A 13,746-nucleotide genomic window follows, 5' to 3' on the forward strand; every position below is an offset into this window, starting at 1 on the left:
AAATAAATATAAAGATAATCCAGATTTTTATCTAAAAGAAGTGTGAAAATTTCAAATATATTATACATTATATAAAAAAGCTGATTTAAAATTGACCAGCAATCATTTATCAGAAAAATATTTTCTGTAAAATCTTTTTAGTAAAAATAAGTAAAAATAAACAATATGGCTTTCAAATTTCAGACAAAAGATTTTAAAGAAGAGAACTATTTTTATTTCCATTTCTATTTCACGGAAAAGTCAAATGTCATCAGGATATTAGAAGAGCTTAAACTTCTTTTTAGCATAAACATACTCATTATTTAAAGTTTCTTTCCTTCTGCACATTTTACTAGGGGGATTTAAGCTTAAGGGCTTTGGGTATTTGAAATTATTTAGCTAATTTCCTGAGGGGACAGAGTGTTTGGGGTATAATTCTATCTCTGATAAATTAGGAAAAGAATACTAATAAAATATGGCATTGTTACATGCATCATATAACAGATCTTGGAAGACTAATGCTTCTCAGATACATACCAGCTAAGGCAAAGAAAGATTTTTTTTTTAAGTTTAAACAAACAGAATTTTGGGTAATGATAAAAACTAACTACTTATTCAGTTGGAGTAGATTTATGAGATAAAGGTATGAATCGGTTTCTAAACATGAAAATAAGGATTTGTACTTATGAAGCAATAGGGACAGAATTTACTGGCAATTACTGACATATTGTAAATACTCCCTTTTTAGAGATATTTAAAGATAATAGCTTTCCCAGGGTCAAAACGAAGAATCATGGGCAGTGATTTGCCCCCTCCTCCAGCTGAGCAGCTCTGCTTCGAGAACCTGAATGCATCCTGTGTCAAAATTTCCTACTCGCCTGGACCCCGCCTGATTCTGTACACAGTGTTCTGCTTTGGATCTTGGCTGGCTGTATTTGGAAACCTCTTGGTGATGATTTCGATTCTTCATTTCAAGCAGTTGCACTCTCCAACCAACCTTTTGATCGCCTCCCTGGCCTGTGCTGACTTCTTGGTGGGAGTGACTGTGATGCCCTTCAGTGCAGTGAGGTCCGTGGAAGGCTGCTGGTACTTTGGGGAGAGTTACTGTAAATTTCACACTTGTTTCGATGGGTCCTTCTGCTATGCTTCCATCTTCCACTTATGTTTCATTTCTCTGGATAGATATATTGCAGTCAGCGACCCTCTGCTCTATCCAACCAGATTCACCACATCTGTTTCTGGAATATGTATTTCCTTCTCCTGGCTCTTTTCCACTGTTTATTCTTTTACCCTTTACGGCACAGGTGCAAATGAAGCTGGGCTGGAGGAACGAGTCAGTGCTCTCACCTGTGTGGGAGGCTGTCAAGGTGCAGTGAATCAAAGTTGGGTATTGGTAAATTTTCTATTATTTTTCATACCCACGCTTGTGATGATCGTTGTTTACTCCAAGATTTTCCTTATTGCTAAACAACAGGCTAGAAAAATGGAAAGTATGAGCAATAACACTGTGGGATCATCAGATAGCTACAAAGACAGAGTGGCCAGGAGGGAGAGAAAAGCAGCAAGAACACTGGGCATCGCAGTGATAGCATTTCTGGTTTCATGGTTGCCATACATCATTGATTCAATAATTGATGCCTTCGTAGGTTTCATCACACCCACATATATTTTTGAAATATTAGCTTGGATTGGTTACTATAACTCAGCAATGAACCCCTTGATTTATGCTTTATTTTATCCTTGGTTTCGAAAAGCCATGAAGCTAATCGTCACTGGTCAAGTCTTAAGAGAAAATTCCTCAACAATAAATTTATTGTCAGAGTAGATTCTGCTTTTAGACTGGGAGGAGATTGGAAATAGATTCTCAATGGACTCACAATGGGGAAAACATTGATCATAAATATGCAAGATCTTCTTAGGTAAAATAAATGAATTATGCTTCAATTTTGACGCAGACACTTAAATTCAGGTTCATTGTTCTTTGGTAAATATAACATTAAAATCTGATTGTAATGGAAATAACTCAGCCTTGGAGCAAGAAAGGACTGGAATGCAATACCAACTGTGACATTTAACACTGTGATCTTAGTTTGCTTTGTTCTCTCTGGTCCTCATTATATTTCTCTGGTTAATAATTCCTCTCTTGTAGTAGTCTTGAGAAAATGTAAAAGAATATATAAAACATCTAGTATATACTCATGATCTAAATCTTTCCTTTTATTACTTTATATCTTGTCTCAGCTGCTTTCCAATATTTTTCTATTAAAATGTAAATGCAACTAAGATATATATTTAGAGAAGTGGTGGACCCTTGCTCAGAGCAGATAAAGGAGTGAGCATATGCTGTCGGGTGTTCAGATTTGCACATCCAAAACTGTGATTTCAGAGTCACTGAAAATCAGTCAAGACATAGAGCTATTGACTTTAATATCAATTTAGTTATTTGGGAATAACTATAGTATCAAATTACAATGGGAAATGTAACTAGCATCATAAGAATATTCATACACTCAGTGAGCTTCTTACTGTTAAGTGTAAAATTACATTAGAGTTCAGAGGTGGTACCAGTTAACATACATTTAAGTTAGAGTTTTAAGATTGTTATTCTTATTTTGTTATGTTACTTTATTTTGAAATTAATTTATTCTTATTCAATTAAATTGCATCTTGTTTCAAAAATTATGGACAAAGACATCAAGGATACACAAAATGCAAAGCTTAAAAATGTGTTCAGAAAAAGAAAGAAAACTAAAATGAAGGAAATAAAATGAAGCCAAGACAGAGACTAGAATATGTAGTAGGACCCACAAACTTGGTTCCAAAGCACAAAGATAAACAATTATTTATGTAATCAGTAGTGGATAAACCAAGTCAGTTATTTCAGAGCATTGTTCTTGGTAGTCAAACTGGAGGGTGCTGTATGTCCCATGAACAATAAATGGCTTGATTCTATGCTCTTAGCTTTTTCACAAGAAGACATCAAGATTTTAAAAGTTCGGTTATTCTATTTGGGGCAGGAGTAAAAATATATCAAACATTTCTTGCTTGTTTCTTTAATTTCTAACCGATATAAATCAACATTATGTATTAGCACATAATTTCTAACACACAAATGCTTTGAATTGGTAAACCTTTTCTAAGAGAGTATTCTTTCTGATTATACCATTCTTGTGAGAAATTGTTGCCTTTACTTGATTTTACAGATGATTAAAGCCACCCCAGACTGCTTACTGTCACTGTACCCACAATTCTTCAGCTCCAAAAGTGAATATCATCAAGTTATTTTGATACTAGAGGTTTCACTATAGTAATTTTTTCTAATCTTGTTTTGCAAGCTATGGAATAATCCTACTGCCTCATTAAAATCAAAGTATTTAAGGATTCTGATGAATATTATAAAGCTTCAGGATTCAAACCAGTACTTTTGTTTGATGCTAGTTTTATAGATTTATACTTGTCTTTCCTTTCTTTGTAGCCTTTCTAGTATATTAGACAAATCATCTGATTTTAGTACTTCCTTTCCTAGATCAACATACTTACCTGTCTAGTTTTTAAGTGTTTGAATACTCTCGTTGTGAAAGAGACAAGCTACTATCCTCATTATTCTTTTCTGTGAACTACTCTGGTTGTGTGGGGAATAGTCTACAGGCCTTTGCTTCAGTGAACATTTATTGAGTGTTTTCCGTATGCAAAACATGAGCTTCAGAACCAGAAGGATCTAACAAGAAAAACAATTTCAACCTAATCATCATTTATCTATGTTTATGGGACACTCATTCTGTGCTTGGAACTGCCTTGCCTGCACTTAATCTTCAGGACAACTCTATGAGCAAAGAAATTTTATTACTTCCCTTGTGAAATGAGGAACCTGAGGCATAAAGAGGTAAGTCACATACCCAAGGTGGCATACTTGATTAACAATAGAACCAGTATAAACACTCTAGGGGTGGGGAGCAGAGAGTAAGTGTCATAACAACAAAAGATTCCTCCCTTCACCAAAGAGATTTATCCTCTGCAAAGCGCCCCCTCTCTAACTGTAGGATATTGGTTGCTGAAATCAAGGAATAAAAAAATTTCCCATATCAAAAATGTTATGTTTTTTTCACATTCCCCTTGACACTTGGTCATTGGACTGTGATGAAGGACTCACAAAATGTTAGAACTGAAAGAAACCTTTTAAATAATCTATTCTAAGCCATGCTTTTTTAGGTGCAAGCTATGGCTTATGTTCCCTGAGGAAGGTCAGACAACCAGAGTCACATGAATTCATGTAGAGGGCTAGCCACACTCCAGTGGTGTCTATCTGTCCACGGGGCCTAGATGGGTCCATTCTCATCTTCTCCAATATCTGGTCACAGCGCAATCTCTTCTTGCTGAGGATTTTGCCTCAACTCTTCTCCATTAGATCTGGCCTACCTGGTCCTATAGACTTATGGCCATCTATTTTATATATACATATTTCTCAATTAGCTTTCAGGGGTTTTATTGGATTTCAATTATAGTGCCAATTTTAACTAGAATTACAATTCTGGTTTTAAAAAAAAAAAAATCCCTCAGAACTTAAAAAGCATTTCTCTAATGGCTTCTAAGACCTAGTATTGATAAGAGGTGTGAGGCTAGCATGATGTTCATTCCTTTGTCATTCCTCCCTCTGGGCCCTGTCCTAAAGCTTTTAAAGATTTTCTCTTTATACTTGTCTGATTGTCTTACCTGTATATTTTTCATTAGTCCTCTTTGCACTTGGTGGATACTTGTAATTGGAAGACGTAGACCTTTCTTTAACCCAGAAGGAACTTTCTGAACAATAGCTTTTGTTTTCTTCCATTTACTCTTTGATTGTTCTTTCTGGAATTTAGAATTTCTCCCAAGCTGTATTCATGAGAATAGCTCTTACTGCTCTAATAATCTCCATTGTGTGTATTTTGGGTTGTATTTTTCTAGACTCTGTTTTTTAGTCAATATAATGCCAGATATGCTTTTGAAGTCATTTCCATGGGACTTGAGAAAGATAAATAAAACTATGTGCTCAGTTATGTTAACAGGGCTGATTTTCAGATGTAGGTACCAATTCAACCATTCCAACTGGGAAAGTGTTGAAATGCTTAAATACTAGTTGGGAAATATCTATTACCCTGAGCTTCCATGCAACCCCTTGTAACCTTATCTCTGGTTTCTCTTCTCCAAACTCCAAAGCTTCCTCATGATCAATTCAACTGAAACATCAATGCAAGGCAAAGGAGGGCACCTGCAGGGCCTTCTCTGTCTCAGAAAAGCGTCCATTGTGATGGGTCATTGCCTACATTTTGCCACATTGTTTTTTTGATTTTTTTTTAGTACTTTGAAGTATCAACCCTTAAAATAACTCGGAAATCAAGTGTTCAAGTTTTGATGAGAGATTATCAACAATAAATTTATTTTGGTCATGAAACTTAAATATGGGAAACTTAAGAATGTATTCAAAACTCCTAAATATTTATTTATTATTTACTTCCTAAGAAATGAAGACATTGCTCAAAGTGTATAGTAAGATAGTTGGAAGTATGCCTCAAATTTTTCAGAATAGTATGAAGAAATGGGACTCTATTCATCTGATTTGTCCTTCCTTAGGAAAAATTGGCACTCTTGGCCTGTTGAATATGCCACTAATTTTGGAACACTTTGCACTGGTGCCCCACAAACGTAAAATGGCTTCGCTATGTTATGTACTAGTGTGTGCAGACTTGCTCTCTTGACTCTCCTGGTCCAATTTTTTAAAATACCGTGGGCCGATTGCATAGCTTTTCATGCAGTTTCTGGGATTGAAATCCCATATAAAAGTGAATTCTAACTCAGATGAAAACTTTAAAGTTATATCCTGTTTAGCACTTTTATCTTTCCTATCCAGTCAAAGCTATCGAAGCCTAGGTTTTAGTGTAGGGTCACACAGTGTTGTGGTAGATAAGCCCGCTTTTACAATTCTTTTCTCTCTCTTCTTGCAATGCCATTCACCCTCCATTGTAGAACAGAAATGGAATATAGAGAATATTAATGGTGGGACAAAAAATTTCTTATGCCTGGTGGTATCATAGTCCATTTTGAGCAATGCCCTGAATGTGGCAGTCACCGAAATACAGGCTCTGTTATGAAGTACATGTGTGACACATATGGGTGACTTATGTTGGGAGAGCCTGCCCAATGCCTAGTTCTCTAATGTGGGTGAGCCACTGCAGTTGAACTCTTTCAAGTTCTCTTTAAAGTCTATGAGTAGAAAACTTACAGGCTTTTGCTTCTGGGGTCCCTTTGTTCAGGGGATCACTCCACTGATGAAGGTATTGGTGAGATGATTCAAGCGTGAGTCCCTCTTTAGATCTGCTTATTCAATAGTCTTGCAGACCTGCCCTGTGTTTATGTTGAGCAGAGGCAATTAGAATTGGGGAGAGATGGCTGGGAGGAGAATTGGGCCAGCAGGGGGAGAAGCCTATACTGTCACTATTTCAAGTGCAAAGAGTCATTAGTTTCATGTGGGCTAATACACACATGGAAGCCAGTCAGGCTTGGCCTTTCTGTCCGGCCTTCCATTTTAGAGTGGAATGGCTATTCCATGGGTCACAAAATGTCTGTGACCCATGGAATAGCACTTGAGGAAGTTGTTGAAAAAGTCAGTACAGTGCTGATCACAAGATTAGGAACCTGGGCATGAAAGTGCCTCCTGCAGAGATGCCTGAAGAACCCAAATAAGCACTGCATGACAGAGTCATTATTCAAGGCTCACTATACAGATGATGTAGGCATGACTGCCAAGTGAAAGTTGCAAGGAGACCGGATTTGGTATCAAATGATTATACTTCTTTTCTTCTACTCTCTCCTTCTCCCAGTGGAATAGAGCAGAAAACAGAGTGAGATAAGGAATGAAAAACCAAAACAAGCTCCTCCCCTAAAACCAGGCTTTTTAAGTTTAGACCATGCTAGCACTGGACACAATTAGATATAGACTGTAGTTCTCAAATGGAGAACTAAGCAGACCATAGTGAAAATCATTAACACTCAGAGTGACTGGACAGCTCTGCCTGAGAATTCATGAAGGGATGACAAAGGAAGATTTGCTCATGTGGAGAACGAGATTGGAGAAAGATTAATTTTGCATTGTTTCTCACCCCAATAAAAATATTCCATAAGTCGTTAACATACATTTCTAAAAAATACTTGTTAAACACAGTCGAATTATGTGAGAACTAAAATAAGAACCGACTCAGTTATGTAATCACTTGAAAATTTGTTTAGATTGTTAGTTAAATATATTGACTCTGTATTATCATTACTATCTGCTGTACATTTACAATTTAACACTTTGACTCTGCTTTGTGTTCTTGCCTCTAATGCTAAGAGACATGAGTACGAAACACTTCTCTCCCCTTGCTCTCATTAACAAACGTCTGAGTTTGTCCACTGGAAGGACCACAGAGATCATCAAGGCATCTTTCTGCAATGTGTGTCAGTCTATCCTAATGAGGCCTATCTCACACTCTCATACGCTGGGGAGATGATTTACTTAATAGGCTTTTATCTTAGAAATGTTTTAGAGAAGGTAGAATTCGCAAGCTAAAGATAAGTGTAGATATCACACTAAAAACCTTAGATGACTCAAGATCACAAAGGTTTGCCTCAGAAGCCATCCTTGGTGCTAGAACCACAGATACCTGAGTAACATGATTGCTGCCTAATCTTGATCTTTAACTGTTGCAAATTTATTTAATCAAGATGATCTTATGTGCAAGATAGGAAGCGACATATGTGTGCAAGAATTTTAGAGGCCTTAGGAAGATGCTCTAATTCATATCTCAGCATGACGCTAGATATTCTTTATTGACTAATCCCAATATGAAAGTAAAAAATAACTTCGATTTCTGTGATGTTTTCATAGGTAGCAAAAAAGGTAGAAAAATGCAGGACAATCCTATTCATAATATATATTTGATATTAATTTCTCTATGTGGTTGATTTCTTGAATATCTATTTCCATTGGCTCATGTCAGGTCATTATCATTCATTACTGCTTCACTGTTTCTAATATTTGGAGTTCATCAGATGCTGCTCTAGTTTGTTTTGACAGAAGTAAAATTGTTACTCACTGGCAATATATCACCTTTTCTATTAAATATTCAAGTGGGTAAGGACAGTGGTTCCTATAAATTTGGGTTTCAGAAATAATAAAATTGATTAAAATTTGGGGAATCAACAAATAATAATCACATTTTAACTTTACTAGCATAGAACATCAAAAATAGCAACAGCAACAACAACTTCATATACTTTACCAATATTTCATAAAATCATGCTTTAATATCTAAAGTAATGGAAAGCCATATTTAACAAAGAAGGACAGTCTTGTAAAGTGAATAAATCTTTTATTATGAAGCACTTGTTTCATCATTCTTATTTTTCTCCTTTTTCTGACTAGTGAAAAGTTTGCCACAGTCCAGTTTCCGAGACTGATATTTCCACACAACTGAGTTAAAATTTGAAGACAACAATGAAATGAATAAATACCGATAAATAACTTTAGAAATATGTTTCTTTCTGTGTAGGTTCTGTGCACCTGCTAGGACCTGGCCTTCAGCTGAGATCTCTGCTTCCCAGCAGGCAGAGTGACAAGGTGGGCATGCACCCCCCTGTCCTCTTCATAACGTTAGAACATTCTCTCTCTTTCTTTCATAAAACCCTCAATATTATCAGATGTGTCACTCAGGCCTCTCTTCAATACTGTTAAGCACTGACCACAGGGTCCATCTTCCATCTTTCACCTTCATTTTAATACCCATCACTCTGTTATTACCTCTACTACTACTCTCAATATCTACAATATGTAAAACATAAACATTTGCTATGAGTGCTTTAGAAATATCAGTTCCTTAAGTCATCATAATAACTCCCTGAAATAAGTAGTAGTATTATACCCCAGTCACAGCTGAGAATACTGAGTCCTTGGGAGGATAAGAAGATGGGAAGAACCTGGATTGAACCCTAGGCAGACTGCGTCGACTCCATGTTCTTGACCATGTGCGAGGCTGCCTCACAGGTTCTAGATGTCCTGTCCTTTGAGGATATCACCTCCCACCTTACCCTAGTCTCTCATTCACATGGTCATAACCTAAGACTTGCAGTTAGCAGAGCTCCAATCTCTGATCTGAAATTTGGTCCTTCTGGAAATCAGAACTTTAAATTTTAAAAGGCACATCCATATTATATTTTGAATATACCAGTGAAGTGTGTGAAGCACTTGTAATCGACACATTGCTATCTGTGTACCAAAGTATCAATGTTCAGACAGTGGTAAGAAGTAATGCTAGAAATGACCTCATGTTGGTGTTTGTCCTAGAATTTATTAGGACACAAGCTTCCAGTGCTATAGCATTTGGAATTTCAGAATTTGGACTTATACTAAAACCTAAAATCTCTCCATTTTGTGTATTTGATCACCTTGCAGGCTCGCTTGTTCTAGAAAGCCAACTACAAGTAACTTTTAAACTCTCACTTGCCGGATGTTGTAACTCTCCTCCTCACCAAGCTTAAATGCCAACACCAGTCATTCTAATCACTCCTTAGAAATAAAGTTGATTGGAAGAAAAGATCATTCACTTGTAATTTTTTCTGTTAATGATTACTATATTCTCTCTGTCTGTCTATTTATCTATCATGTATTATCTACCCTATACTATACTATCTTACTGGTTTTTAAATAGTAACTCAGTTTTAACTGTACGTTCGGTCTTTTTCCTATCTTTACTCACACAATTCTATAAGGTAGATAATATTACTCCCATATTAGAAATAAGTAATCTGAAACTGGAGGAAGTTAGTAAGTTTTCCAAGATCACAGGGCCAGGATTTATCCTCAGAGCTTTCAGAGTGGAACTCCTGTGCAATGATTCTCTAGAGACACTGCCTTTCTCTCTCTTAGAAGATGGGCTCTCTGTTCAGTTTATACCCAACATATGTACTGACACTCTTTATCACTTTTTAAGAGATAACATAAAGAGTAGAAAAAAACACAAACAGAAGATAAAAGAATGAATTGATATCTCCCATATCTCCTGATCCAGCAAACAATTAGTATTAGAGAAGAGTTGGAGGATCTTAAAGATCTGCTGCAAATATTTATATTAAAAATACTTAAGGTTGAGATATAATTCCTAAGGTACTTTAATCACTTTAAGATGTGGTCCCTAAAATATACTAATGAAGCTAGTTTTGCTTCATCAGATATGAAAAAAATATGTCAGCAATATATACTCAAAGATATTGTGTGAAAATAAAATGAGAAGCACAGACAGACCTAACTTCAATGCTCAGATGAGAATAGAGATGTGTATTGGTAATAGTAATTTTAATGTATTTATATCATCACAAATATGGCATTTAGAAGTATATACATATATAGGAGTCATAATTATGTATCCTGTTTTATAATCTGGGCTAGAGATTTTTGGTTTTGTTGTTTTTAGTCACAAAATATATTGTGGTTGTTTATCCATGTCAATGTATACAAAACTTTTTAGCAGTTTTTAATGGCTTCATAACATTCCCTTACATAGGTAGAACATAATTTATTTAATTTATCTTATACTGATGTAAGTTTTTTCCAGTTAATATTTAAGACTGATAAAATGAATGACCTGGTCATGTTTGCTTCCTTGCCTGGCTCTTTTCTTAGGATTACTTGGTGGAAATAAAATACAGAGTCACGTGGCATGTATGATTTCAAGTTTCATGTGAATATTTGAATTCATCGCAGAAAGGAGAAACAATTATATTTTCCCTAGATCTATATGACCATGTATAACTCTCATAGGAGTGCACAATTTCCCAAACTCTAGTTAACGTCAAGTATTATTGATCCTTCTAATATCTGCCAATTTGATATATCAAACTCTATTACATTTTAAAATTATTGTACAATTGGCATTTTAATGTATTTTTCGGCCATTTGTCATATTCCTCTAAAAAATGATCTATTCGTTCATTTCGTATAATGCTTATTGGTTCCTTACTATTTTGTAAAAAGCTTGCACTTTTAAACCTATTTACCTTTTTTCATCATGTATAGTGCCAAGGATTTTTCCCGTTTGTCTTTTTTCCCCCTTATCATGATTGTTTTCTTTTGAAGTTTAAATATATAAATTGAGTGCATAAATTTCTGTTGGTTTTCTGTTATAATTATACCAGTGAAAAATTACAAAATCTATATTTTCTCTTATTTTTTAACATCTGAAGGAAATCAATTTTGGTTTTCTGAAATGAATGAAGCAAGATGCTTAACAACATTGTCCTCTAAGATTATGTGACACGTCAACATTCCTTATATAATTCATCTTTTTCCCATAATTTACAATACGTTGTAATTTTTAAGGTGGAAAATGTATAAACTTTGGATAGTGTTATTAGAAAAAAAATGACAGAAAATTGAAGTCCATTCTACTGATAGGTAGAACAACACATTTCATGGAATAAGAAAACAATCATTCAAGAGACAATCTCTATTGCAAAAATTGTACCATTTGCTCATGGTTATTTCCATGATCTCAAAATATGCCCCCAACATATAAAATATGAATCTTGTACTGAGTCAAAATGGCTTGTGTATATTCCTCATAGACCTACAGGAGATCCAGAAAAACCTACTCTCAGAAAGAGGCTGCTCAAAATGAAAGCAAAGTTGCCAAGTCCACAGAAAGACAAGGAACACAAAATTGTCACAGTAAAGACAAAATCAGGAAACCTTTGAAAATGACAGAAAGGTAAGCGTGGTAGGCAAGGTTAGAAAGATACGGGAGGCCTGCAAAGATAAAATAATTAACAACTGACAGAACAGGGAAGTGTGCAGATTTGAGAAGACTAGATATTATGAGCTTCGTGTTCACCGCTCTTAGTACATACATTTGTATCAAATGCTTAGAGAAGTTCAATTCACCAAGAAAGAGAAAGCATAAATGTTATGGTGTGGAAATCGAGGTGCCATTTTTCCTCACCTATTTAATGAATCGTTACCATGCATATATTTCATATCATAATTATTGAGAAGTTTCCATTATGTAACCATTTCAACTTCAAATCTTTCAAACCATCAATTTGAAATTGAGGCTTATTTATAGATAAACTTATGGTTGATAAACTGTCATTTATTACTTGGCACTTATAAATTTTATTGCTCTTCTAGACAAAGGGTAAAAAAATCTTAAATCAAATGATTTAGAGAAGAATTAAAAATACTGAACCAACAAAACATCTCATAAGAAGGGATTATAAAACCCAAAACCAATCAGTGAATGAATCAAATATATGTGGTGACCATGAGATCAAAAACACTAACTGTGAACCCAACGTTCTAGCTGTTTTTCTCCCTCTCTCTTAGCTACTCTGGCTTTACCATTCTCTGATAATGCAGTTTCATTCTTCTTAGTCTGTTTTCCAACTCCCCCAAAATATACTGTATCATCTTAACATAAGAGATGTGTAAATAATAGAAATTTTATCAATATTCAGTTTGATTTACAACAAGCTGACACCACCGATGGAGCAGAGAGCACTAACTAATTCCTCCATTCCATCCTCATGGGCACCTGTATGCAAGGGGCAGGAGCCATGAGATAATGAAGCAAATGCCTGACACAGACACCATACAGACATAAAGCATAATAGATTGACTGCTACCCAAAAGTTTCTCTGGGGAAAATAAGCAAAGCAAAGCGAAGGAATATCAATAACAACAAAAAACAACAGCTCCATGAAGTCAATCACAGAGAAATTTTTGACAAGTTGAGTGTGAGTAGAAGACTTTGTAAAGAAAGAAGAAAAGAAATCAAACAAAACAAAGATGTTTTTAGGTTACCAAGGAAACAGTCAGTGGAATAAAAAAGAAAATGGAAGGAGGGAAGTGTCTGCAAGGATTGGGGTATAGGGAGCTCTGCAACACTTAACAAATAGGATTTAACATTTATTAGTCAAATAAATATTTTAGGGGAAGTATGAGAGAAGTACACATACTAATATAATTGAAAAACAGTGATTTACCCTATTAAAGTTGAAGAATATGGTTTTCTTTTTAATAATAGTCGATAACTTGATTTTCAAAAACTCATTTCACTTGGACAGTGTAAAGATATCTTCAACTATCTCAATCTAATTGCTTACATTTGTTCAAAGAACAAAATCATCGCTAATGAACTGTCCTCAAAAACTGACCACTTACAATAAATTTTATGGCTTACCTAAACCATGGGTAAAATAAAGCATAAATCAAAGGGTTCCTGGCTGAGTTATAATATAACACCAAGGGTAAATCTCATAAAGATAGGAAGGAGTTATGAAGCCAACAAAGGCATCAATAAGTGAGGTAACCATGAAATCATAAATGCTACCACTGTCACCCCCAGAGTTTTAGCTGCTTTCCTCTCTCTCTTGGCCACTCTGGATTTATAACTATCTGATGATGATTCTGTATTGCCACCTGTATTTTCAATCCTTTTAGGCTGTTGTCGAGCCACAAGAAAATATTACTGTAGAGAATGATCATAACAAGGGTAGGTATAAAGAAGGATAGAAAATCTATCAACACCCAGATTTGATTTACAATTGTCTGACAACCTCCTATGCGGTTGAGGGCACTAGCTAATTCTTGTAGCCCATCGTCATAGGCTCCAGTGTAGAACACGGCACCACTGTATGCAATAGGCAGGATCCAGGAGATGCTGATGCAAATTCCTGACACAGACACTGTAAACTTGGTAGGAT

At 35.4% G+C, this 13,746-nt stretch overlaps 1 protein-coding gene and 1 pseudogene across 1 annotated transcript; one reads left to right on the top strand and one right to left on the bottom strand.

The window, feature by feature from the left end:
- Positions 1–772: 772 nt before the first annotated feature.
- Positions 773–1,804, top strand: LOC105306510 (trace amine-associated receptor 7a-like). The gene has a single exon (XM_011381552.1). The coding sequence runs from the start codon at positions 773–775 to the stop codon at positions 1,802–1,804; it is 1,032 nt and encodes a 343-aa protein (XP_011379854.1).
- An 11,338-nt stretch (positions 1,805–13,142) lies between these two features.
- LOC105306520 overlaps positions 13,143–13,746 on the bottom strand; it is an 8,882-nt pseudogene continuing 8,278 nt past the window's right edge.

The sequence above is a fragment of the Pteropus vampyrus genome, unplaced genomic scaffold (assembly GCF_000151845.1).
Source record: "Pteropus vampyrus isolate Shadow unplaced genomic scaffold, Pvam_2.0 Scaffold443, whole genome shotgun sequence".
NCBI classification, from domain to species: Eukaryota; Metazoa; Chordata; class Mammalia; order Chiroptera; family Pteropodidae; genus Pteropus; species Pteropus vampyrus.